This window comes from Ursus americanus, chromosome 18 (assembly GCF_024610735.1).
Source record: "Ursus americanus isolate L20-20 chromosome 18, mUrsAme1.1.p, whole genome shotgun sequence".
Lineage (NCBI taxonomy): Eukaryota > Metazoa > Chordata > Mammalia > Carnivora > Ursidae > Ursus > Ursus americanus.
The window spans coordinates 46529674-46556762 of NC_142144.1; the positions used below are offsets into that span (position 1 = coordinate 46529674).

The 27089-nt window shown below is 41.1% G+C and overlaps 1 protein-coding gene across 1 annotated transcript in view; it reads right to left on the reverse strand.

Annotated features, from left to right (window-relative positions):
• Nucleotides 1-27089, reverse strand: part of FOCAD (focadhesin) — a 302415-nt gene that overhangs the window by 245448 nt on the left and 29878 nt on the right. Inside the window, exons 2-4 of the mRNA XM_045780633.2 lie at nt 26780-26868; nt 23354-23428; nt 20549-20703 (exon numbers count right to left, since the gene is read on the reverse strand). Of these exons, the coding sequence (XP_045636589.2) occupies nt 20549-20703; nt 23354-23428; nt 26780-26836 (287 nt within the window). The 5' untranslated portion in view covers nt 26837-26868. The remainder of the gene's footprint in view (nt 1-20548; nt 20704-23353; nt 23429-26779; nt 26869-27089) is intronic.

Sequence of the window (27089 nt, forward strand, 5' to 3'; positions counted from 1 at the left end):
TCACCTTTCCTCATCTAATGATTTACTTTTCATATGATCAGAGTTTTAGAGAAGACAGGTAACAGACCTATTTTTCTATTGAAGTATAATTAACATACAGCATTATATTAGTTTCAGGTGTACAATATAATGATTCAACGATTCTATACACTCCTCTGTGCTCATCAAGATAAGTGTACTCTTAATCCTCTTAAACAATTTCACCCATCACCCCCACCCACCTTCCCTCTGGCAGCCATCACTTTCTTCTCTGTATTTAAGAGTCTGGTTTCTTTGTTTATCTCTATTTTTCTTTGTTCATTTGTTTTGTTTCTTAAATTCCACATATGAGTGAGATCATGTGATATTTGTCTTTCTCTGATTGACTTATTTCACTTAGCATTATATGCCCTCCCCGGCCATCCGTGGTGCCGCAAATGGCAAAATTTCAATCTTTTTTATGGATGAGTAATATTCCATTGTATATAAACACCACACCTTCTTTATCCATTCGTCTATCAATGGACAGTTGAGTTGCATCCATATCTTGGCTATTGTAAATAATACTGCAATAAACATAGAGGTGCACAAAAAAACCACAGAGATGCATAGATCTTTTCTAATGAGTATTTTCACTTTCTTTTGAGTAAATTCCCAATAGTAGAATTACTGGTCATATGGTAATTCTGTTATTAATTTTTTGAGGAACCTCCATACAGACCTATGATTTTTAACCAATTTGGGGCATCTACCACTTTAAAAAAGCAGTAGAATCCCAGAGAAAAACACATACATCATATTTGCATTTCATTCACAGAACTATTGAGGCTAATAAATGAATGCCAGTTTTCCTTTTTTTTTTTAATTTATTTATTTTTAGTAATCTCTACACCCAACATGGGGCTTCAATTCACGACCCCAAGATCAAGAGCTGCATGCTCAACCGCTTAGCCAGCCAGGTGCCCTTGAACTCCAGTTTTCTAACCTTTCTTTCTTTCTTTCTTTCTTGAACTCCAGTTTTCTAACCTTTCTTTCTTTCTTTCTTTCTTTCTTTCTTTCTTTCTTTCTTTCCTTCTTTCTTTCTTTTTTTAAAGATTTAATTATTTATTTGACAGAGATAAAGACAGCCAGCGAGAGAGGGAACACAAGCAGGGGGAGTGGGAGAGGAAAAAGCAGGCTCATAGCAGAGGAGCCTGATGTGGGGCTCGATCCCATAATGCCGGGATCACGCCCTGAGCCAAAGGCAGACGCTTAACCGCTGTGCCACCTAGGTGCCCCTCTTTCTTTCTTTCTTTCTTTCTTTCTTTCTTTCTCCCTTCCTTCCTTCCTTCTTTTCTTTCTTATTTTCTTTCTTTCTTTCTTTCTTTCTTTCTTTCTTTCTTTCTTTCTTTCTTTCTTTTCTTAAAGATTTTATTTATTTATATGACCGAGAGAGAGACAGGCAGAGAGAGAGGGAACACAAGCAGGGGGAGTGGGAGAGGAAGAAGCAGGCTCCCAAAGGAGGAGCCTGATATGGGGCTCGATCCCAGAACACTGGGATCACGCCCTGAGCCGAAGGCAGATGCTTAACGACTGAGCCACCCAGGCGCCCCTCCAGTTTTCTAACCCTTAAATTCAGTCTTGTTTGGCCTTATTTGTGGACCAGATCTTACTGTGTAAATAAGTAAGTGTACTATATTTTAAGTGAGAGTGTAGCATGAATAGATTATAAGTTTTGAAAAATGATGGCATCAATCAAATAACAAATCCACTCAAATAACAGTTAAATTCAACTAAATAATTATTTAGATTAAATATTTCAAGTGGGCTGAGAGGGATGGTTTCAGATTAACTATTATTTAAACCCCTGCTTTAATTGTAATTAACTAGGGAACGTGGGGCAAGGCACTTAACACCTAGAAGCCACAGCATCCTCATCTATATAGTCGAGAATCATGATAATAAGCCCACCTCTTGTGTTGTTATAAAGAATAACTAAGAGTATGTCAGCAAAGAACCTGGTTATTTTTTCAATAAACTGTGGTAATCTAATACATGCAACTGTATCATAAAGATTGTAATGTTTTCCCTGTTTACAGATGAGGCTACTACGCAAACACAAGCATCAGAGTTCATAAACGCTCAAAACTGGAATGTGCCTAAACCTACCTACAAACCCAAACCTACCCTACCTCCTAGTATTTTCCATCTCTCCTCACAAAACCCTCTTTTTCTTGTTTTTAAGCCACTGTTACTCTGTATCTGAGATCTACTCTTAAAAAACTGAATTTCTATTGAATTCTGTATGACTGCAGAAAGAGGTTACAATAATAGTTTGATTAGGGGCACCTGAGTGGCTCAGTACATTGAGCGTCCTGGGATCAAGCCCCATATTAGGTTTCCCGCTCAGTGGTGAGTCTGCTTCTCCCTCGCCCCCTGCCCCTCCCCCTGTTTGTGCTCTCTCTCTCTCTTCTCTCTCTCTCTCTCTCTCTCAAATAAATAAAATCTTTTAAATAAATTTTTTAAATAAATCAGTTTGATTAGTACTGAAAATTAAAATGGTGAAATAGAAGAAAAAATAACCACTAGCAGAACGAAAACCAAAGACAAGATAGAAAAATTTTTCATTGAAACTATGTCTTCAAATTACAAAGGCTACCAAGTGCTAGGCAAGATTCATGAAAAAAATTGCTGACATTTCTCAAATCCAAAGATAAAAGGAAAATCCTATGACCTCTCAGATTTATAAGATAAAATTTATAAAATAAAGACCATTTAGGGGCGCCTGGGTGGCACAGCGGTTAAGTGTCTGCCTTCGGCTCAGGGCATGATCCTGGCGTTATGGGATCGAGCCCCACATCAGGCTCCTTGGCTATGAGTCTGCTTCTTCCTCTCCCACTCCCCCTGCTTGTGTTCTCTCTCTCGCTGGCTGTCTCTGTCTCTGTGGAATGAATAAAATAAAATCTAAAAACAAACAAACAAACAAAAAAAAACCAGAAGAGTTCTGTTCTCTTAAAAAATAAAATAAAATAAAGACCATTTAAAAAATAATAATTAAAAAAAATAAAGACCATTAGACTGACATCATTTCTAATTTGGCATCAGAATTCTCATCTGCAATACCGAATGAAGAAATATACATGGAAATAAAATGGAAATAGAATGGTTTATATAACTTAATAAGTCTAACCTCGCCCCCGAAAACTAAGAGTAATGTATGAGGATAAAAGAAATACTTTCAGACATTATACTCTGAAATTCTCAAATAAGTGCTCCAGTTAAAAGATAATACATGGTAACTGCACAATTTTGTAAATATATCTCAAACCACTGAGTTATATACTTTCAAAGGATGATTTTCCACTATGAGAATTTTATCTCAATAAGTCTGTTATTTAAAGAAAGAAAGAAAGAAAAAGATAAAGCATACAAAAGAACTGACAAAATAGAAAGAGACAGACTACAAAGAACTGGTCAGAATGAATACCAGAAGAACTTATATTCAAGTCTTTAACATTTTTCAAATGTGACTATGAAGTTTAAAGCAATTGTTCAGAGAGGATTTGGAAGAGGGGAGGGGAGAGTGTGGAAAAAAAAAAGAGAGAGAGAGAAAGACAACCTATAACTAAAATTCCAGATACGTTTTAAAAAAGTTAGTGGGGAGGGTTTTTAGGGGAGAAAAAACATTAAGTTAAGACAAGAGATCATCCAAGATGAAATGCTTAACAACATATAGGAAAAAGCGTTACTATCCAAAAAAAACAAGAAAAGCAACAAAATAAGGCTAATCACATAATAGCAAGATGAGCAAAGAATATAGATATGCAAATCACAGAAGAATAAGGTTCAGTGTTGATGAGTGAATGGGGAAATAAACACTTTCAGGTTGAGTATACATTGGTTCAGTCTTTTTTTTTTTTTTTTCAAGTAATCTCTACACCCAACGTGGGACTTGAACTTTCAACCCTGAAATCAAGCATGTTCTCCCCAACTGAGCCAGCCAAGTGCTCCCATGGGTTCGGTCTTCATAAAGAGCAAAGTGACAGTATTCATAAATGTTTAAATCCATTAAAAAAAAATTCTAAATGTATATACCCTTTCTCCCATAAGTTCCACTTTCGAGAACCCATCGTATAGAAATACCCTTTCCAGGGCACCTGGGTGGCACAGCGGTTGAGTGTCTGCCTTCGGCTCAGGGCGTGATCCCGGCGTTGTGGGATCGAGCCCCACATCAAGCTCCTCCGCTATGAGCCTGCTTCTTCCTCTCCCACTCCCCCTGCTTGTGTTCCCTCTCTCGCTGGGTGTCTTTATCTCTGTCGAATAAATAAATAATAAAATCTTAAAAAAAAAAAAAAAGAAATACCCTTTCGTAGCCAAAAGATTACACTGCATTTGTTATCTTAAAAAATGGAAGAAGAAAAACATGTTTGTCAATAGAGAAATGTTTAAAATATAATACATTTAGGGTGCATGGGGGGCATCCAACTCTTGGTTTCAGCTCAGGTCATGATCTCGGAGTCTTGAGGTCGAGCCCCACCTTGGACTCCTGGCTCAGCAGGGAGTCTGCTCATCCCCCTCTCCCCTTCTGCCCCTGCCTCATGGGCACAAGCACGCCCTTCCTTCATGCTCTCTCTCTCTCAAATAAACAAAATCTTTAAAAATAACAATAAAATAAAATATGATACATTCATAATGAAGAATACTCCGCAGCTGTTAACAAAGATGTGAAAAGATGTATGGAAAGCTATCCAATACGTATTAAGTGAAAAATGCAAGTTTTAGAACCATATACATAGGAATGGATTACCCAATTTTAAAACACTTAGAGTGTACGTACTTACAGATACTTTCTTTACAGGTCTAGAAATGGGGCTCCAACTTCAATGGAATTAGCTGGTCCCTGATTCCACAGGCCTGGTCCTGACTGCAGACCCTCACCCTAGCCCCTTCTATATTCCAAAGGGAACCAAGTTAAGATTCGAAGGCATCTCTGAAACACGCTAGGAGCCCCGAGTCTTCTAATTTCCAGTGTTCACCAGAGCCCAAAAAGAAATTGAATTTTTAAAAAAGAAGAAGAGACACAATGACAAAAGGAACAGTTTTACCACCTAACTGCTTTCACTACCTACTCGTGCCATTGTTTGAGTTTTCAAAGAAGTATGCACCACTTTCATTTTTCTATTAGTGAAAAAAGGGGGGAAAGAGATTTATAATCTCACGGTGAGGAAGGACTTGCTGAACACAAATAGAAGAGTAAGTCTGATCTCCTAGATGGATAATATAAGCAGAAATTTAAGTAAACAATGAAATAGCCATGGTATCTATTATTTAGGACCTCTCGCTCGGCACAGTTTGGCACAGACACAAAAACAGGTTAATATGGAAAAGCAGACTTCTGAAGAACATTTGCAGGAATTGGAATTAGCCCTTAGTAAGCAGGTTCTCTGTGGACAGACATACAGAGAAGAGTTCTTGAACGAATTGAAGTGAAGGCTTTAATCAGGACAGAAAAGATCTGGTTACATATTGTGACTAACTTACCCATAGTACAATGTGTTACTAGATATTCCCACATCCGGGTGGGAACTGTGCCTCCAATTCAACATGTCTAAAACCCACCTCTTGCTCCTCCCATGCACCTTTTCTTTCCATGTTCCCTAGCTACCTGTTAGGCAAGTCAGAAATCAAGGAGTCACCTTTGACATATTCCTGTCACTCATCCTCATATTTAATCCACCTCAAATGCTTCACCCCCCTTTTTTAAAAAAAATTATTTATTTGAGACAGAGAGAACGTGGGGTGGAGGAGCAGAGGGAGAGGGTCCTCTCCTAAGCGGACTCCACGCTGAGCAAGAAGCCCAACGTGGGGCTCGATCTAATGACCCTGAGATTGCAACCTAAGATGAAACCAAGGGTCAGATGCTTAACTGACCACACCACCCAGGTAGCCCAACTTCACCCTTTCTACATCTCACAAATCCATCTATTTCCCTCCACGTCTAGTGCAAGCAGGCAGGTATCTTCCTTCACCTGATATATACCAATAGCTCCCTAAACTCACCTCCTTATATCCATTGTGCCTGCCCAAAACCCAACACAATTACAAAGATTTTATTTACTTGACGGAGAGAGAGCAAGAGAGCACAAGCAGGGGGAGTGGTAGAGGGAGAGGGAGAAGCAGGCTCCCCACCGAGAAGGGAGCCCAACACAGAGCTCGATCCTGAGGCTCTGGGATCAGGACCTGAGCCGAAGGTAGATGTTTAACCGACTGAGCCACCTATGCACCCTCCAACACTTTCAATATTATGTGCATGTTGTAGCTAGAGTGGCCTTTCTGAAACCCCTGATTCCCACTAGATAAATACTTCGGTACATTCCCTCAGCACTCAGGATAAAGACACAAATCCTCAAGATTAGCCATTGTGAACTGTATTACCGGGCCCCACCTACCTTCCCAGATTAATCTCAAACCACTCTCCCTTTGCTTTTGACTTTTTTTTTTTTTTTGTAAAGATGTGATTCGTTTATTTGAGAGAGAGAGAGAGAGACAGTGCACAGGAGCTGGGAAAGGGACAGAGGGACAGGCGAACTCTCCACTGAGCATGGGGCTTGACCCCAGATCCACGCAGGGCTGGATCCCAGGACCCTGGGATCATGACCTGAGCCAAAGGCAGACGTTTAATCAACTGAGCCGCCCAGGGGCCCCAGCTTTTGACATTCTTTTAGGCCTTCCTACGAGCCATCGTCCCTCCCACCATAGGGACTTGGCACATGCTATTTCCTGTAATGGGAAAGCCTACCCTCTCCTGTCTGCCTGGATAAATTCTATTCATTCCTCGGTCTCATCTTAGGTGTTACTTCATCAGGACGGTAGTAAAGGGACTCCCAGCACAGTGTATTTTGTCTGAATGTAGTTTTTTTTTTTTTAAGATTTTATTTATTTATTCGACAGAGATGGAGACACCAAGCGAGAGAGGGAACACAAGCAGGGGGATTGGGAGAGGAAGAAGCAGGCTCATAGCGGAGGAGCCTGATGTGGGGCTCGATCCCATAACACCGGGATCACGCCCTGAGCCGAAGGCAGACGCTTAACGACTGCGCCACCCAGACACCCCTGAATGTAGTTTAATACCTAACTGTGCGACTATGTGATTGTCGCAGGCCCTGGCTCTAAACCAAAGGCATCACGAGTACAACGACTAGTTCTGCTTTCCTCACCATGATATCATAGCACCAAGCACAGGTATACAGGAGATAGGCAATAACAATGCGAATTAAAAGATGATAGTTGGATGGAAGACAGCTAAGATATTGTCTTGCTTGACTGCAGAGGAAACCTCTCAAGGTAATTGCTAGCTCTACCATTACGTGATTTTACACGTGCACACTGACATGACCGTATCTGATAACTTATTTATTAAAATTTGTTATTTAGTTTACTACTAAATAAACTGATATGAATAGTATTACTAGTTGTAGTTATAAGCCCTTCATCTCAAGGATTGTATATTTAGCAAATGAGGGAATAGGAGGAAAGATAAAATTAATAAAATACCTGTTGTGTTATCAAGCAACGAAACAACCCTATTGAGGGAAGGGAGGCAGGTAGGTTTTGTTGGAGCTTTTTTTAATATATCTTAATTCTTGTAATTCTAACACTAAAACCAACTTAAGACTCCTGATAGAATAAGTAAAGTAAAAGATAAATATTCAGTGTGGTAAAGAGAGATTTAACTACTGTATTGAAGACTGCCCACCGTGCAGCTAAACTCACCACACTGCACATGAACTCCTAGGAGAATCTGAAGAATATTAGATGGTTCCTGTGACTTAAGATCAGAGTGGTCTCGAAGTCCCCTTTGGAAGATGCCATTTGCTTTCACTCGCTTCCCTCTTAATTCATTTGTTATACATGAAAATCATTAAATAACAGTGCAACTTCTGAAACTTAAATCCCTCCTCCCATCTGCCCCCTACCCCAGTGCTTCTAAAGAGTGGGTCTAGGGGGCACCAGGGTGGCTCAGTCGGTTAAGCTTCCAACTCTCGATTTCAGCTCGGGTCATGATCTCAGGGTCATGAGATCGAGTCCCGAGTTGGGCTCCAAATTGGGTGTGGAGCCTGCTTAAAATTTTCTTTCTCTCCCTCTCCCTCTGCTGCTCCCCGCCTCCCCCAATTAATTAATTATTCTACCTACTTTTGAAATTCCCTATAAAAACTTTTTAAAATTATAGGAAAAGTTCCTCTTTTTAAAAAATTTTTTTTTAATTTTTTAAAGATTTTATTTATTTTTTATTTTTTTAATAATTTTTTATTATATTATGTTAGTCACCATACAGTACATCCCCGGTTTTTGATGTAAAGTTCGATGATTCATTAGTTGCGTATAACACCCAGTGCACCATGCAATACGTGCCCTCCTTACTGCCCATCACCGGTCTATCCCATTCCCCCAGCCCCCTCCCCTCTGAAGCCCCCAGTTTGTTTCTCATAGTCCACAGTCTCTCATGTTTCATTCCCCCTTCTGATTACCCCCCCTTTCTTTATCCCTTTCTTCCCCTACTGATCTTCCTAGTTCTTATGTTCCATAGATGAGAGAAATCATATGATAATTGTCTTTCTCTGCTTGACTTATTTCACTTAGCATTATCTCCTCCAGTGCCATCCATGTTGCAGCAAATGTTGAGAACTCGTTCTTTCTGATAGCTGAGTAATATTCCATATTATATATGGACCACAACTTCTTAATCCAGTCATCTGTTGAAGGGCATCTCAGCTCCTTCCACGATTTAGCTATTGTGGACATTGCTGCTATGTACATTGGGGTGCATATGGCCCTTCTCTTCACTACGTCTGTATCTTTGGGGTAAACACCCAGTAGTGCAATGGCTGGGTCATGGGGTAGCTCAATTTTTAACTTTTTAAGGGACCTCCACACTGTTTTCCAGAGTGGCTGTACCAACTTGCATTCCCACCAACAATGTAGGAGGGATCCCCTTTCTCCACATCCTCTCCAACAATTGTTGTTTCTTGCCTTGTCTATTTTTGCCATTCTAACTGGCGTAAGGTGGTATCTCAGTGTGGTTTTGATTTGAATTTCCCTGATGGCTAATGATTTTGAACATTTTTTCATGTGTCTGTTAGCCATTTGTATGTCTTCATTGGAAAAGTGTCTGTTCATATCTTCTGCCCATTTTTTGATTTGTTTATTTGTTTCTCGTGTATTGAGTTTGAGAAGTTCTTTGTAGATCTTGGATACCAGTCTTTTATCTGTAGTGTCATTTGCAAATATATTCTCCCATTCCGTGGGCTGCCTCCAGGCAAAGACCCCATCAAAAAGGAGAATTACAGACCGATTTCCCTAATGAATATGGACGCCAAAATCCTCAACAAGATCCTGGCTAATAGACTCCAACAGTACATTAAAAGGATTATCCATCATGACCAAGTGGGATTCATACCTGGGATGCAAGGGTGGTTCAACATTCACAAATCAATCAGCGTGATACATCATATCAACAAGAAAAGTCTCAGGAACCATATGATCCTCTCAATTGATGCAGAAAAAGCATTTGACAAAATACAGCATCCTTTCCTGATTAAAACCCTTCAGAGTGTAGGAATAGAGGGTACATTTCTCAATCTCATAAAAGCCATCTATGAAAAGCCTACAGCAAATATCATTCTCAATGGGGAAAAGCAGGAAGCCTTTCCCTTAAGATTAGGAACACGACAAGGATGCCCACTCTCGCCACTATTATTCAACATAGTACTAGAAGTCCTTGCAACAGCAATCAGACAACAAAAAGGGATAAAAGATATCCAAATCGGCAAAGAAGAAGTCAAAATGTCTCTCTACGCAGATGACATGATACTCTATATTGAAAACCCAAAAGAATCCACTCCCAAACTATTAGAAGTTATAGAGCAATTCAGTAATGTGGCGGGATACAAAATCAATGCTCAGAAATCAGTTGCATTTCTATACACGAATAACGAGACTGAAGAAAGAGAAATTAGGGAATCCATCCCATTTATAATAGCACCAAAAACCATATGTTACCTTGGAATTAATTTAACCAGAGGCGTAAAGGACCTATATTCTAGACACTATAAATCACTCTTGAAAGACATTGAGGAAGACATAAAAAGATGGAAAAATAGTCCATGCTCGTGGATCGGAAGAATTAACATAGTTAAAATGACCATGCTGGGGCGCCTGGGTGGCACAGCGGTTAAGCGTCTGCCTTCGGCTCAGGGCGTGATCCCGGCATTCTGGGATTGAGCCCCACATCAGGCTCTTCTGCTATGAGCTGCTTCTTCCTCTCCCACTCCCCCTGCTTGTGTTCCCTCTCTCACTGGCTGTCTCTATCTCTGTCGAATAAATAAATAAAATCTTTTAAGAAAATAAAAAATAAAAATAAATAAATAAAATGTCCATGCTACCCAGAGCAATCTACACTTTCAATTCCGATCAAAATACCGAGCACATTTTTTCAAAGAACTGGAACAAATAGTCCTTACATTTGTATGGAACCAGAAAAGGTCCCGAATCTCCAAGGAAGTGTTGAAAAGGAAAAACAAAGCTGGGGGCATCACAATGCCGGATTTCGAGCTGTACTACAAAGCTGTGATCACAAAGACAGCATGGTACTGGCACAAAAACAGACACATAGACCAATGGAACAGAATAGAGAACCCAGAAATGGACCCTCGGCTCTTTGGGCAACTAATCTTTGATAAAGCAGGAAAAAACATCCGATGGACAAAAGACAGTCTCTTCAATAAATGGTGCTGGGAAAACTGGACAGCTACATGCAAAAGAATGAAACTTGACCACTCTCTCACACCATACACAAAAATAAACTCCAAATGGATGAAAGACCTCGATGTGAGACAGGAATCCATCAAAATTCTAGAGGAGAACATAGGCAGCAACCTCTACGACATCGGCCAAAGCACCTTTTTCATGACACATCTCCAAAGGCAAGAGAAACAAAAGATAAAATGAACTTATGGGACTTCATCAAGATAAAAACTTCTGCACAGCCAAGGAAACAGTTATAAAGATTTTATTTTTATTTATTTGACACAGAGAGAGACAGCCAGTGAGAGAGGGAACACAAGCAGGGGAGTGGGAGAGGAAGAAGCAGGCTTCCAGCGGAGGAGCCCGATGTGGGGCTCGATCCCAGGACTCTGGGATCATGCCCTGAGCCGAAGGCAGACGCTTAACGACTGAGCCACCCAGGTGCCCCAAAAAGTTCCTCTTTTAAACACCAACTTTATCCAAAATTTTCTTGGTAATTTTTTTGTGTGACACTATAAGCTGATTTCCTTCCCTTAGTCCCCCTGACAATAAAGCCAGTGGTTGTTTCTACCATTGTTACTGTTTGGAGAGGAAATACGTAGTTTCAAAAGAATATTCCAGAGGATGATGACAATGGAAAACACAGTGGCATCTCACCATCACAGGAACACAGTTATGTTACCTTTGACAATGACTCTCTATCCACTCCATGTCTCCTCCTTCTAGCCCTGTCAGAGCAACACTGGTCTAACATTAGTCACGTACGCACAATTATAGTTCAAAGCTACGGCTGAGCTGAGGGGCTGAACAATACCTATTTCCCAAGTCATGGCTTTCCTCCAAGTTCAATCCTAGTGCAGAAGACTCCTTGCAAACAGTGTTTCAGTCTCCTGTGTGAGGACTTGCCACTCCTTCCCCATTCATGTGGTTTCCGTGTAGGGAACCTAGCACACATATGTTCACACAGTGAAGACACAGACTCTAGAGGGTTAAATTGTGTCTCGCAGAAGGATACATCTAAGTCCTATCCCCTGGTACCCGTGACGTGACTTTCTTCGGAAATAGGGTCTCTGCAGATATAATTAAGGATCTTGAGATCAGATCATCCAGGGTGGGCCTCAGATTCAATGACTGGTATACTTCTAAGAGCAAGGGGAGGGGGAGCAGAAACAGACACACAGACCAGGAGGGCCTGAAAAGACAGAGTTGTGCAGCCACAAGGCGGGGAATGCCAAGGGTTGCAACAGCCACCAGGAGCTAAGAGAGAGAAATGGAGGGGCGCCTGGGTGGCTCAGTTGGTTAAGCATCTGCCTTTGGCTCAGGTCATGATCCCAGGGTCCCGGGATGGAGTCCCACAACAGGCTCCCTGCTCTGCAGGGAGCCTGCTTCTTCCTCTGCCTCTCTCTCTCATGAATAAATAAATAAAATCAAGAAAAGAAAGAAAGAAAGAAGAAAAAGAAAAGAAAAGAAAAGAAAAGAAATGGAACATGTGCTCCCAGCCTCCAGAAGGAACCAATCCTGTGGCCTCCTTGGTTTGGTACTTCTAGCCTCCAGAATTGTGAAATAATAAATTTCTGTTATTTTAAGCCACCAAATTTGTGGTCATTTTGTTGCAACAGCCCCAGGAAACTAACACATGGCCCCTGGCAGATCTGACTGGTCCAGAGAGAACATCTCACACACGCAGGTCCTTGGAAATCCATAACTGTGGCCAACCTCCGCTGGCTGTCTCTTATACCTAAGAGCCAGGAACCCAGGAGCAGGTGCTGCCCTGGGGATTCGAGGCAGAGAGACTCGGTCTGCGGCAAGAGGGGAGAAACACAGTCTGTATCCAATTCAGTTCTGAGGCCCGGCTGCATCCCTGTTCCTGGGTCCTGGGGGACACCCGTTGACCAAAAAAATAAAAGCACCCTTTTATGCTCAAATTAGTTCAAGTGGGTTTCTGCAACTTGTAGCCGGAAGAGTCCTAACACACTCAGTAACCTGCTACAAAATCCTTCTGTGAAGACCAGCTGGGACAGGTTCTTCCTTAGGAAGGTGCCGGAAATAGCTGAATGGGTTCGAGAACCCTCTCAGTGACGGCAACAGAAACTTCAGGCCTGCGCTACAAGCGGAGCAGCAAGAGGCAATGGGAAAAGGAACCTCGATTTTCACTGGGCCTAAGAGCCAAGGCGCAGATCTTATCATGAGAGGGGCTGTGGGTCAGTAACGACCCGGAGGTTTCCAAAGAAATAAATAAGTTAAGAAAGAAAAGAAAACATTTTTGGTCAAGCTGTACAAACTACAGTAATTAAAGCCACCCACAAAACCGGCTTTTCTCTAGGTAAATATAGTACGGTTACTACCAGGCACACGCAGAGCACGCATCAGGTTTGCTTTGTGTGGGGCTGATTCGATGACAGCGTGAAACACTGCTCATGTATGCTCAGTCTCCCTCGGGAAAGACTTCAAATAATGCTTGGTTCTTTGCTTTTGAAATATTCCAAATATGAGGGACAAGGAAGGACCCATACTAATTTTTGGAGCAGGGATGAGAATGACAAGGGTCTGGGTTGAAGAGAATGACACAAATTATCTCCGAAGGGGGCATCGCTGGGTATTATGGGAACAAATGGTACAAATGTGGCCAAGTCTCCTTTTTCACCAGAAAGAATAATTGGTCAGCCTTAAGCACAGTAAGTCGCCAGCAAATAAGAGAACGTTAAACACTAGATTAATGATCAACAAATCATTTTCTAAATTCGTTATAAAATTATACGAGAAAAGAGAGAGAGACAAAGAAGACCAGGAAGAAAGGAAGGAAATCAAAAACAGTTCTGGGGAACCCAGGCTTGAATAAATGACAAAAAATTATGCTTAAGAAAAAAATCTAAGAAATATAATGTTATTGACTTTTTGCTTGGGGAAGTTCCACATACTCATTTGTCTTCTCAGTCCCAGAAAACAGCCTGATTTCTTCTGAAGCCATTTCCCACTATAACAGTAACATGTGTTTCAGTCGTTGCTTTTCCTAAATCACCTAGAAACATCTTAGCACAAACACATGGCTCTTACAACGGAAGATTTTGAGACAAACAAAGCCTTCAACCAGATCAAGGAACTTGAAAAGAAATAGGGCAGAATGTCCTAGACGAAAAAAGTGCCTGGAATCACTTTTCTGGTTACGAGCTGCAAGCTAAGAGAGGTTCTGGGATTTTAGGGAAAGAAAAAGGATTGGAGAAAAGAAAAGAAAAACATCTGGAAACAAGCTAAACAGCTTAAGGAATATTTAGAAGACACGATGGGGAAACAGGCATGGTCTAATGATTCTGTCACTCTCAGATAAGGGTGAAATGAGCAAAGATACCCATGTAGATATAAACCTGAAACCATCCCAAATTCATGAAAAATACTGACACCCCAACTACAGATGAAAGCATGCTATGACTGTACCCCTTAAATCGTGGGGAAATCTCATGAAGGCATCCTTCCTTGATGCTTCTTCTCCTGCCAAATAAAATAAAAATGGAGAACCTAAATAGTACAGAAAAGCTTCCATAGTACAAGATATGAATACATTGTCTCCTCAGTTGCTACCCATTGCCTGCAAGAGAAAGAAACAAGTTTCGCAAGGAACAGAGTCATCAATAAAAGACAAGAGCCAGAGACATGAGAATTTTTCTCATTAAATTACCCTAAATATTAACTCCCAGTAGTCCTTAGAATCATTTTTAAACAACTTGGATCTTCATCAATCTATGATCAAAGACTCACTCAATCCATCAGCTTCAGTCAGGACCACTACGGGCATTTAAAAAAAAAAAAAAAGATTTTATTTATTTATTTGACAGAGATAGAGACAGCCAGCGAGAGAGGGAACACAAGCAGGGGAAGCGGGAGAGGAAGAAGCAGGCTCTCAGCAGAGGAGCCTGATGTGGGGCTCGATCCCAAGACCCCGGGATCACGCCCTGAGCCGAAGGCAGACGCTTAACGACTGAGCCACCCAGGCGCCCCCACTACGGGCATTTTTAACAGTCTACACAAGATTTCATTAAAAAGCTGGCTTTGCAGGGCGCCTGGGTGGCTCAGTCAGTTAAGCGTCCGAATCTTGGATTTGGCTCAGATCATGATCTCAGGGTCCTGGGATCAAGCCCCGCCCGCATCAGGATCTGAGCTCAGCATGGAGTCTGCTTAGGATTCTCTCTCTTCCTCTCTCTGCCCCTCCCCTGCGTGCTCTCTCTCTCTCTCTCAAATAAATAAAACCTTCAAAAAATAAAAAAAATAAAATAAAAAGTAGGCTTTCCTTTAGGAATCTCAGGAAATAGACTTTAATCTCTCACACCTTAACACACTTTATTTTCCCCAAATACATAAATTGCAGGTCTCTCCCCTATTTAAAAGCACAAAAGGCACAGAAATCAAGGGCCAGCCTAGTTTATCTAGCACACAACCATCCTCCCGAACACATTTTTTAAAAGAAGGAAGGGGTTGGGGAAGCAGTTGAACTAAAATTACAGGCTGTCATGATATCTCAATATCGAAAACTGAATACCTGGTTCCAAAGGAGAGTACAGTTTTTATGCACAATCCCGTTACTAAGCAACTACAACAATGGCTGCATGAGCTTTCTAGAAGCCTAGAAGCTAGTGCGGTAAGGGGGGGGGGCGGGATCTAAGAACAGAAAAATGGAAAAACTTGCCTTGGGAATCGTTATCTCAGGATAAATCCAATGTAAAACAAAAATAAACAAAATCTAAAACAATCTAAACTTAAAACAAGCAGTTCCTTAAGAGACAAGAAAAGTACATGCTACCATGTATCATTCACTTTAATTTCAGTTTGTTTAATTTCAAAATTCACATTTAACTGGTGATAATGATTTCCTTACTGTATTTCCTTTGTGGTCCCCCTTCTTTCCTTCACCCTCCCTAGGGAATAATTTTTTTTTCAAATTTCCTTACTGATTAAAAGAACATTTTAGACCTCTTAAATCCATTTCTTTGTTTACAGAAGCTATAAAAACTAGTTTACAATTGTTTCATGTTGCCTCAGCTTTGAACCAAGAACACTCTTAGACATCAAACTATTCCTTTGAAGGGAACAGTCTCTCAAACGGAGCCAGACACTTTCCCAGCCACTCCCTGAAGCTTAGACAACCAGACCTTTGCAAATGTCAAGTCTTTTGCAAAGTTAGACTATACAGTGTAGCACGCTCTAGACCAATGTTTCTGAAATTGTACGTTGAATGGCGGGAGGCGGGGGGGGGGGGCTTCCATACATGTTCCAAGAGAATTTTATAGACTAGATTTACAAAGAGCCAAGAAGCAGGTTATAAGGCTAGGGGAGACGACCTCACAGACTTTGCCTTCCATCTTTCCTTGCCCCTTTCAACATTTACTGCAATGCTGAGAAAGCTCCAGAACCTACATTCTCTAAATCTCTGTTCTACAGAAGGCTGCCTCTCACTATGGCTCACTCCCTCCCTCTCTCAATCTCTCTCTCAGTTCCTGAAGGATGCACTAGCAGTTCAGCAAAATGAAAAGATTACACTTTAGAATTCCTGTTCTCCGTCAAAGCTGAGCAATTATTGTGTGGCTCTGTTCCCAGGGTGCCTCTAGATTCTATAAATCTCTCTTTGAAGAAGGGAAATCCAGAGACCAGTAGAAATTTAAATGCTGGAAACTGAAGATCCACAATGTCTCAGGCAAGAAGCAGAGGGAAATGTCAAAGTCATTCCTGCTTTTATATCCCAAAGATAAATGTGGGGGAGGGGGGGGGACTGTATGTTTGTTTGATTTTTATTTCTAGTTTTATACTGTTGTGGTCAGAAAAAGTACAAGATATGATCTCAATCTTTTTTAATTTATTGAGATTTGTTTTGTGGCCTAACTTGTGATCTATTCAGGACAGTGTTCCACGTACACTTGAAAAGAAATGTGTATTCCACTATTTTTGGATAGAATGTTCTGGATATATCCTGTTAGGTCCATCTGGTCCAACATATCATTCAAAACCACTGTCTCCTTGTTGATTTTCTGTCTGGATGATCTGTCCATTGATATAAGTGGGGTGTTACAGTCTTCTATTATTGTATTACTGTTTCCTTCCTTTATGTCTGTCAATAGTTGTTTTTTTTTTTTTTTTTTTTTTAAAGATTTTATTTATTTATTCGACAGAGATAGAGACAGCCAGCGAGAGAGGGAACACAAGCAGGGGGAGTGGGAGAGAAAGAAGCAGGCTCATAGCGGAAGAGCCTGATGTGGGGCTCGATCCCGTAACGCCGGGATCACGCCCTGAGCCGAAGGCAGACGCTTAACCGCTGTGCCACCCAGGCGCCCCTGTCAATAGTTGTTTTTTATGTATTAGGTGCTCCCGTGTTGGGTGCATACATATTTAAAATTGTTATATCCTGCTGTTGGACTGTCTCCTTTATCATTAGGTAGTGTTCTTCTCTGTTTCTTGTTACAGTCTTTGTTTTAAAGGCTATTTTGTGCAATGTAAGTACTAGTGCCCCAGTTTTCTTTTTGCTTCCATCTGCATGGTAAAAAGATGGTGTTCTATGTCACAAAATTCCCTGAGCAGCATTTGAAGGAGAAGGCTGTTTGGGTCTCCTGTTTTTAATTAAATTTAATTTAATTTCTTACATTTATTCTCATTTTGGTTGGTTTCTTTTTAAAGACAGAAACAATGCAAAGTGTAGTCTTTGTAATCTTTGCAAACCACAAAGCTCTGCTACTTGAAATAAAGCAAAAGAAAAAATTCTTCACACATAATTATTATCTCTACTGGCAACAATAAATAAAACGTAGCACTTATATAACATATATCATCACCAAATTGATTCAAAAATTAAACTGGATAGCTTCAAGGTCTACCCTGTCTCCATCTCCCTGTGGCTTTTAAGTTAGTCAAGAACATTCTCAGATAAGAAACTTTAAAAAAAAATTTCCCCCCAGGATCTTCCAATCGTTAAAATTCCTATATAGGTTTACTATAAAATACAAGGCTTTCTTCTATGTCTTGACCATGTTTCCGATGACCCTTGAAAACTAACGGTCACCTATATGTTTCATATTACCCAATGAAGCACTGCCTATAATAGGAAAAAAAATTGAAAACAATAGGGATTTGGTAAATTATGGCATATTCACACAATGGAATATTATGCAGCTCGAAAAAATTAGAAAGCACTTCATTTTTGTTAAAGAACAATCTCCAAGATATATTTTTTTGACCAAAGAACGAAAAATAAATACTGTGTACGGTAGGCTATTAATTTTGGTTTTTTTCTTAAGGAAAAATGTAAACACATACATTGTCAGTTATATGTACATACAACATCTCTAAAAGGAAAATAAGATCTGGTAAGAGTTTTGCCTCTGAGGAGAAAAACTGAAATACAGGAATAAGACAGACACCTTGCCTCATATACCCTTTAGGGTTTTTTCCATGTGACTGTGTTGCTTATTCAAAAAATAAAAAATTTTTTGGTCTAATTTTTTAGACGGCAGGCAGAGGGAGAGAGAGAGAGAGAATCTTAAGCTGGGCACAGAGCCCAATGCAGGTCTCGATCTCACGACCCTGAGATCGTGACCTCAGCTGAAATCAACAGTCAGACCGAGCCACCCAGGTGCCCCCAAAAAATACACTTTTAAATTTAAAAAAAAATCTAAGGTTACTGACAAATTATAACATAGACAGATAACATGCTGCTTCACTATCAGCACATCTTATGCTTTTCCGTTTACAATAGTAATGACAGACTTAAACTGAGGGATGAAGGACACCCCACATGGCATAATTTTTTTTTCTTTTTTAAGATTTTATTTATTTATTCGACAGAGATAGAGACAGCCAGCGAGAGAGGGAACACAAGCAGGGGGAGTGGGAGAGGAAGAAGCAGGCTCAGAGTGGAAGAGCCTGACTTGGGGCTCGATCCCAGAACGCCGGGATCACGCCCTGAGCCAAAGGCAGACGCTTAACCACTCTGCCACCCAGGCACCCCTTCTAACATAACCTTCTGGAATTAAAGGTATAATCTGGGGCACCTGGCTGGCTCAGCTGGTAGAGCAGACAACTCTTGATCTCAGGGCTATAAGTTCAAGCCCCATGTTGGGTGTACAAATTACTTAAAAATAAAGTCTTAAAAAAAAAAAAGGTATAATCTAACCTGCTCTAATTATTCCTCACATAGAGACATTACCCTGGCTCCTTAGCTGCTGATACTTACTTCTGAATATAAATAGTATAGCTACACATACAAGTAGATTTTACGTTTGTGTTTATGAATTTTAAGGCATTTCAGTGAAATCTATTTTCAGGGGAAACAAATACCATTACCTGCATCTGAAAAAAAGGCATAAGGCAAAATCTATATGGCCTGCTTAAGATCAACCAATAAGTTAAAAGAGAGACACATTCAACTCAACTTTTTAAAAGCCTCTTCAAAACTACTTTTGTAAAGATGTACGCACGTGTGCACACACAAACAGGCACACACGTGTGGGCGTGCACACACAGAAAAAGACAGAAAATGATTAAGTTTTTAGCCATGATCAAATTCTTACTTATTCGGAAATACTGGACATCGAATTACTGTCCAAAACTGTGCTCAATATGAAAATACAGATTTAAAAAAAATACTATGAAAGAGCAAGTAGCCCAGCTGGGAAGAGAGAAGTTATCTGGCCAGGAGAGGTGACATCTGAGCTGAACCCTGAAGGATGAAGGAGATGATGTCAGGAGGAGAACAGGAAGAAACCTTCCATGCAGAAGTGGAGCTCATGCAGAGGCTCCGGAATAGGGAAGGGCTGTGTCCGGCTGGAGAAGAGGGTTCACAGCAGAAAACACAGGCCCAACAGAAGGCTGGAGGCAGTCTGGGGAAGGGCAAGTATGCCACACTAAAGGGCTTGAGTTTCTAACTAGAGACAACACACTAGAGAGAAAAATCAAGGTTCCAGAAAGATACAAAGAGATGATCTAAGAGAACAAAATAAGATTTGTGAAGAAAGATGAAAAGGCCAGAGGTTATTCAACCTAACAGACTACAGGCCCAGGAGGCCGCCTTCCACAGACGGCCTGTGACAGCTGTACTCCTTCTCCACGGAAAGCAGGAAAAAAAGATTAGGTGTTCACTTCTGAGGACACTACGATAAAAAACACAAGGAGAGCGAGCAATCCCACGGAGGAGGAGGCCAGTGGCTGGGTAAAAACTGGGAGAAGGGAGCAGATGCCTAAATGATTTAAAATAGGCTGAATTGAAGGCATACAGATCAAGATCATTTTTTGAAGCAAAAAGCGGCATCTCCTTTTCAAGGAACATTTTAGAAGAGACGCTCACTTCCACGACATGGTGCAAATATGGTCCTGTTTGACCACCTCAGAATGGTGCCTGGGTGGCTCAGTCGGTTAAGCGTCTGCTTTAGCTCGGGTCATGATCCCAGGGTCCTGGGATCGAGGCCTGCGTCAGGCTCCCTACTCAGTGGGGAGCCTGCTTCTCCCTCTCCCTCCGCCGCTCCCCCTGCTTGTGCTCTCTTTCTCTCTAATAAATAAATAAAATCTTAAAAAAAGAGAGAGAGAGAGAAAGAACGGGGCCTCAAAAAGCCCTGAAGGCTTAAGTACAGCAAATGACCACAAATTCCAAGAATATAGAGTTTAAATCAGCACATAATCACTGCATGACATCTTAAGGGGAAGAAAAACAACTGGCAAGTAGAGTGAATGTTGACCTTTAATGCCAAATTAGTGACTTTTTTTTTTCTTCTAAAAATGTGTTTTACTGATCAAATGCGAAGGAAAGAAGACCTACCTGGTGGACGGAATCAGGTTGAGGAGCCCATTGAGCACGTAGCTGAACTCCGCGTGATCCTGAGCGACAAGGGCCACGAGACCCTCGCAGCAGGCTGTTCGAACCACCACATTATCACTGCAACACTTCTCCCACAGCAAGTTCAAAGCCGGAGTCTGCAATCAAACCAGTGATTAAAGGACACTTCTGATGAGCAGCAAAGGCGTGCACACCGCCAGCCATTCATCGAAGCGTCATTCGTTCACAGTGGGCTAGCTTTCCGATACAAAGATGATGCTGTTGTCCCACCATTTGTAGAATAAACTCAAGTCGGTTTTCCAGGAGAGATAATGGATGCGTTCTGACACAGCCACTCTTGCCCCTCTGGTGTCCCCGCTGCAAAGTAAGTCTGGCTGCAGACCGGGGTATGACTTGACTTTGAGCAACCCAAGGAAACTGACGGGATCGAAACTAAGACGTGACTCACGCACAGCGCTCCAACCAAGCCCTTCAACCAGGCACCATCGATAGCAACCTAGCTGTTCGTCCAGGCTGAACTCCGCATCATGCCTATGGTGTAAGCCCTAAATGCAGTTAACACTTTCAGAACGTGTTTCTGCCCTCTTACCAGCAATCTCTACCACCTCTAAGCACCCCACCACCCCCTGCAATGCCCCTGCCCCAAGTTACTAAAGTCTAATGTGGGCCCAGGGGAAAGGCAGTGATGGGGGGATCAGCAAGCTGCTATTTCCATGGCTTCCAACAAAAGCCTAGAAAACTGTTGTGGTCAAGAAAGAAACTGACTTGGGTCGCCCAGGTGGCTCGGTCGGTTAAGCGTCTGCCTTCGCTCAGGTCATGATCGCGGCGTCCTGGGATCCAGCCTGTCGGACTCCCTGCTCAGGGGGGAGTCTGCTTCTCCCTCTACCTCTGCCTCTCCCCCTGCTTGTGCTCGCTCTCTCTCTTTCTCTCTCTCAAGTAAATAAAATCTTTAAAAAAAGAAAGAAAGAAACTGACTTTTTGCCCCCTCAGACCGTGAATCTGTCATCTTTGAGAGAAAAGCACCGAAAGGGCACGTAAGTAAATGTAAGATCTTTATTCTGAAAGACAGAGCTTCTAGCTTTCATTACTTCCTCAAGAATCCATGACCCACCCCACCAGAGGTTTACGACTAATGATAAACCCATACTTGAATGTATTGTGGGTTAAGTCCATTTAGATTTACATGCGGTTTGGGTTTTGTTTTGTTTTAAGAACACATCATGAAGCTATTTTTCCCTCTTCCTGACATAAGTTATTAGAAAAATACATAATTTGAGAAAAAAAATAAGATCCTCAGCTCCCACAGAATAACTGAAAGAATGAAAATCAACATCATATTGTGCCCACTTTTCCACTATAGCTGGCTCTGAGGCTTTTCAATCTTCAGATCCCACTATAACAGAACAATGCAGTTAACGGTCACGGCAGGAGAGAAATAGTTATATTCCAGGCTTTTATTCAGAAGGAAATTTTATTCACCTGTATGGCCAATATCAAAGAGTTCCAAATGTCATTACTCCATTATAGACCAGAAAAACGAAATAAATGAATAAAAAAATCTTGCCTCTGGTATTACTGTGCCCTTGTGGAAGTAAGCATTCATTTATTAATAGAAGAGAAAACAGTCACAGGGATTTGACATTCAATAAATCCCGGCTGTTTAAGTAAAACCACTAGATCACCTCAGAGTACATAATGGGATTATAGGCAGGATTAAGATCAGGGTTTCCAGAAAACCTAATTTATACAACAACATACAAATACCAGATAAATGCCAATTAGTGAAGTTTGCCTCTGCACTGATTTCAACATGGCAGCAGACGCTGGAAACAGATGTAACTTGCAGTAGCTAATCAAAAGCAGTACGAGTGGGTAAAGAAAAGCATGTGAGAGAAAGGAAATCAATTATTTCTCTCGTGAAAAAAAAAATCTTTTATTTCCATCCTCTACATTCTCCACAGAGTTTACCTGAGAGCACCCACTTAAGTGGAATTTCCAACCAGCAGGTCAAAATCTACAACATGGGTTGACCAAAACCCAATGGTCTCCATCTCAGGAAGCTGAGCACTGCTTCAGTCTTGGCATTCTCCTGCCCCATGCATGGTATGGAAATTCTCCTTCAGCTCCAAGTACCAAGGCATGACCTTTCCAACTTAGAACTCCTATTCGGGGCACCCTAAGTAGGAGCAGTCTCCTATATCCAAACAACGTTGCTCTGTTCAGTTTCTCCATTAAACGAAAAGATTCCCTCAGAGGAAATCCTACCAACCTTCTCTAAGGCATGTCTACCCTCATTCTACTCATGCTATGTTTCACGAAGAGTCACAAGAATACGCCCCTTCACCACCCCCTCTATATCTCCTTCCCGGAATCTACTGTAACCGATTTCAAAATTGTAAAGAATTTGGAAGAAGGGGGATGCCTGGGTGGCTCAGTCGGTTAAGCATCTGCCTTCGGCTCAGGTCATGCTCCCAGGGTCCTGGGATCGAGTCCCACATCAGGCTCCCCGCTCAGCAGGGAGCCTGCTTCTCCCTCTGCGTATTTCTCCCTCTGCCGCTCCCCCTGCTTGTGCTCACGCGTGCGCGCGCTCTCTCTCTCTCTGACAAATAAATAAATAAAATCTTAAAAAAAAAAAAAAGAATTTGGAAGAAGAACATGGTAAACCAAAAAACAAACGAACAAAACCAGTTTGAAATCATTTCTACGGTGACCTGAGACATGAGGAGCGCCTATGTGCAGCTGGGAGCAGTAACTGAATAGAACTCAGGCACAAAGTTGAATACAGACCTGGTTTGTGGATTGGTGGATCTTTTCTGAAAAACCATTTTCCTTCAGGACTGCAGCAATTAGATGACCCACAGCCTTAAAAAAAAAAAGAAAAAAAAATCAATAAATACATGGCATCAGAAGTTCTCTCCAATTAGTGCATTTGAAGGTAACTCCTGTCACTACTAGTTGATATGAAAAAAAAAAAATACTAGGTGATAGGAATATGAGTGTGCCCGCCAGTCAGGTGGTAATGAAATCCCCATTCATTTGAGAGTGCGCTCTGCGGCAGGCGGTGAATTAGGCATTCTACATACATAATTTCTTAGCTTCATAACAACTCTCAAGGTAAGCATTCTTATCCTAATAAGCAAACTACAGTACATAGATGTTAAGAAAATTGCCAGGTTTTCAGTTCAAATTGCTGTCACTTAGTATTAGAAGATAATGCGAGATTGCTTCATCCATTAAACCGTGAGACAAATGAGAAACTCCACAGCTTTTAAAATCATTTTTGCATCTAAATGAAATCCATCATGCTTCATCACGCCCTTAATGAAGACGGAGAAAACTCATCCCCATCTTTACGACCATGGCCCGTACAGATCTGAACCAACAGGGCTCCCCCTACCACAACCGTTCTCTCTCGCGTAGGCTCTATGATTTCATTTCTTTATTATTTTCTCATAGGTGTCAGCCCTTTCATAAGCTTTTAGTCTCATAAATCTCTAAAATGTTCCCAGATCCTGCTTTGGTCAAAAAGCCCAAAATTCAATCTAAGACTCTTATAGAGGAGTGCTGATGACATAAATACATATATATTGCTCTTCATACCACCTCCACTCCACTCTCCTGGTTCCTCAGCACTCCCCAACACTGCTCTGCTGTCTTAGAGCCGTAGGCCCGCAATGACAGCCATCCTGCGTACGGGCTGGAAAAAAAAACGCTCCACTTGCAGAAGTGTTGATCCCGCACTTGGACCAACGTATGATACATCTGTGAATCCCTGTCAGTCTTGCAGTCTCCAGAAAAGCTCACCCAAGAACAGAGCATCCCCTCCTCCTTTGTTTCTTTTTGTGTTTCACGCATTGGAAATGACTTAAGACCTTGATGCTTGATGACCTCAGTTTTGTAATATAAATCACTCGTTTACATGAATATTAAGTTTAGACCAAGAACTGTCTCTTACCTCCTAGTTAAAGGGACAGTAACAAGAATTGAAGACCAGTGAACAGTTTTGGTGCCTGTTTACAAAACAGACCATATTTCATTGAATGCAACTGGCTATCAACTGCAAGATGCACCATTCTTTTCTGTACCGCTGAGGAAGAAAGGCTGCCCATCAATCTATGTTACATCACGCACCTTAGAATTTAGAATTTTGCTTTTATATTAGCGAAAGAGTTCCTTCAGACTCATTTAGAAAATAATGGCCAAGTTCGCAATGGTGCAGGCAATACCAACTGTAAAACAACTGCTGTCACGAATTACTAGATGCAACCCAATTTCAAAGCTGCTAAAATGTGAAAAAAACGTTTGTGAATCAATGAAATATGGTGCTAACACTGAGCAGTGATTACAAAAGAACAATAAGAAGTATTCACAGAGAACAGGGCACAATTGCAAGGACCAAATAAAACCAGTATGAATCACAACAGGGAACAAAAAAAAAAAAAAAAAAAAAAAAGCTCCCTTTCATATTTAGAAAAAAAGACTAAAAGAAGATCGGCTTACTGACAAACATCCCCCCACCAGATCCAACTTCTCCAGTTTGCCTTTCTATGTATCCTTCTAACAAATCAGAGAACACAGGCTACATTGATTTTAAAGTACAAAGTCCAAAAATAAATGACCCTATCTTGCTACTTAGGTTTTCCACAACAGAATAGTTGAAAGACACATTCTCCATGAAACAATACATGCACACTTCTCACTTAATTTAACAGTAACACACATAGGCATTTCTCGGTTATCTATGCTAATGAAGGGACTCCAGGCACAGAAAAATAGGAACTGCGGACGGTATCCTCCAAGCCTTCATCTTCCTCTTCATGGCAAGGACCTGTGCTGCACAGGATAGGACTCCAACCCAGTCAGGTAGAAGGGAATCTTGCATAAGGAGTGTCCTACTCCTCATGGAAGGGTTCCCCACTACCCAGCTAAGTCAATTCCCACAGCAGGCATCTCCGGAGAAAACTGTTGAAAGCATCCAAGACGCTGTATGTCGTTCAGTCTTCAGGCTGGCTTCTGCTGGGCCCCTGGCTTCACTCTCACAAGAAAAGACAGTAAGCTATTACAGTACCTTGACTAACCAGAACGGTTCTAGTTGGTGGAAGGCTAACCAGAAAACCACTTTTGTTTGAACCGTAATAACTGAAAAGCTCTCTAAAATAAATTATCACTAAACGCTGCCTGTGTCAGTATATACATCAAATTTTTTAATCCAGGATATTTCACTTACTGAATGTTAGCTATTATGGTCAAAATCTCTTATTCTTAATAGTTATACAGGAATAAAATATACCATTTTAAATACCAATCTCTCATACTCCGTAGATGTATAACCATTTACTTCTATTCCCCAAAATTCATTACAGACTTAAAAAAAAGTACAGATCCAGGGGCCTCCTAGTTCATAGAGGTTTAATTATGTCTAAGACAAAAAGTACGATATAAATAGAAGCTGGGGTTGGGGAGCACCGGGGTGGCTCAGTCGGTTAAGCGTCTGCCTTTGGCTCGGTCATAATCTCAGGGTCCTGGGATCGAGCCCCTAGTCAGGCTCTGTGCTCAGCACGGAGTCTGCTTCTCCCTCTATGGGCTCTCTCTCTCTCTCTCCCCCCCCAAATAAATAAAAAAAAATCAAAAAAAAAAAAAAAGAAGAAGAAGAAGGAGAGATTGGTCAATTTCAAATATTCACTTTCCTGTGTCACATATAAATTTTTGTTTTGTTTTTTTATTTAATTTTTTAAAAGTAATCTCTACAAGATATGAGGGCGCTTGGGTGGCTCAGTTGGTTAAGCGGCCGACTCTTGGTTTCCACTCAGGTCATGATCTCACGGTTCTGGGATCAAGTCCCCACGTCGGGCTCTGTGCTCAGTGCAGAGTCTGCTTCAGATTCTCTGTCCCTCTCCCTCTCACTCACTCTCTCTCAAATAAATAAATAAAATCTTAAAAAAATAAAATATAATAATCTCTACATCCAATGTGGGGCTCAAACTCACAACCCCAAGATCCACATTAGCATGCTCCACTGACTGAGCCAGCCAGGTGCCCCGCAAGGAGAGATTTTCAAATGAACTTATATAAAAGTTAATAAAGCAATATGTATGTAGAATCCTATTTAGAGAATACAATATTTAATGCTACAAACGTAAAGCTCTACTAACAATCCACAAAGCAGTTCATTTGTTACCATGAAGCAAAAATAATTAAATAAATAAAAATTACCTGTGATTGGATAAGAGAATTTGGAAATTCAAACCTTTTCCTGATATCATCTGACATTTTTGCTCCTCTTACAGGTATATATGCAGACACTGTAATTAAAACAAAAGAATATTTGTTAGTCCGGAAAAGGATTTCAAACCAATTATTCCTCAAATAACATAAAAGTAATTCATTCCAAAGGCAACAATGGAAATAAGACACAGGGCCCGGCAGCGTAATTGCTGGCATATGATCACCAACCACTTCGGCCCACAAATGCCATGATTGATAAATAAACTGAAATGCTCAACCACTCTTGGTTTTCCCCATT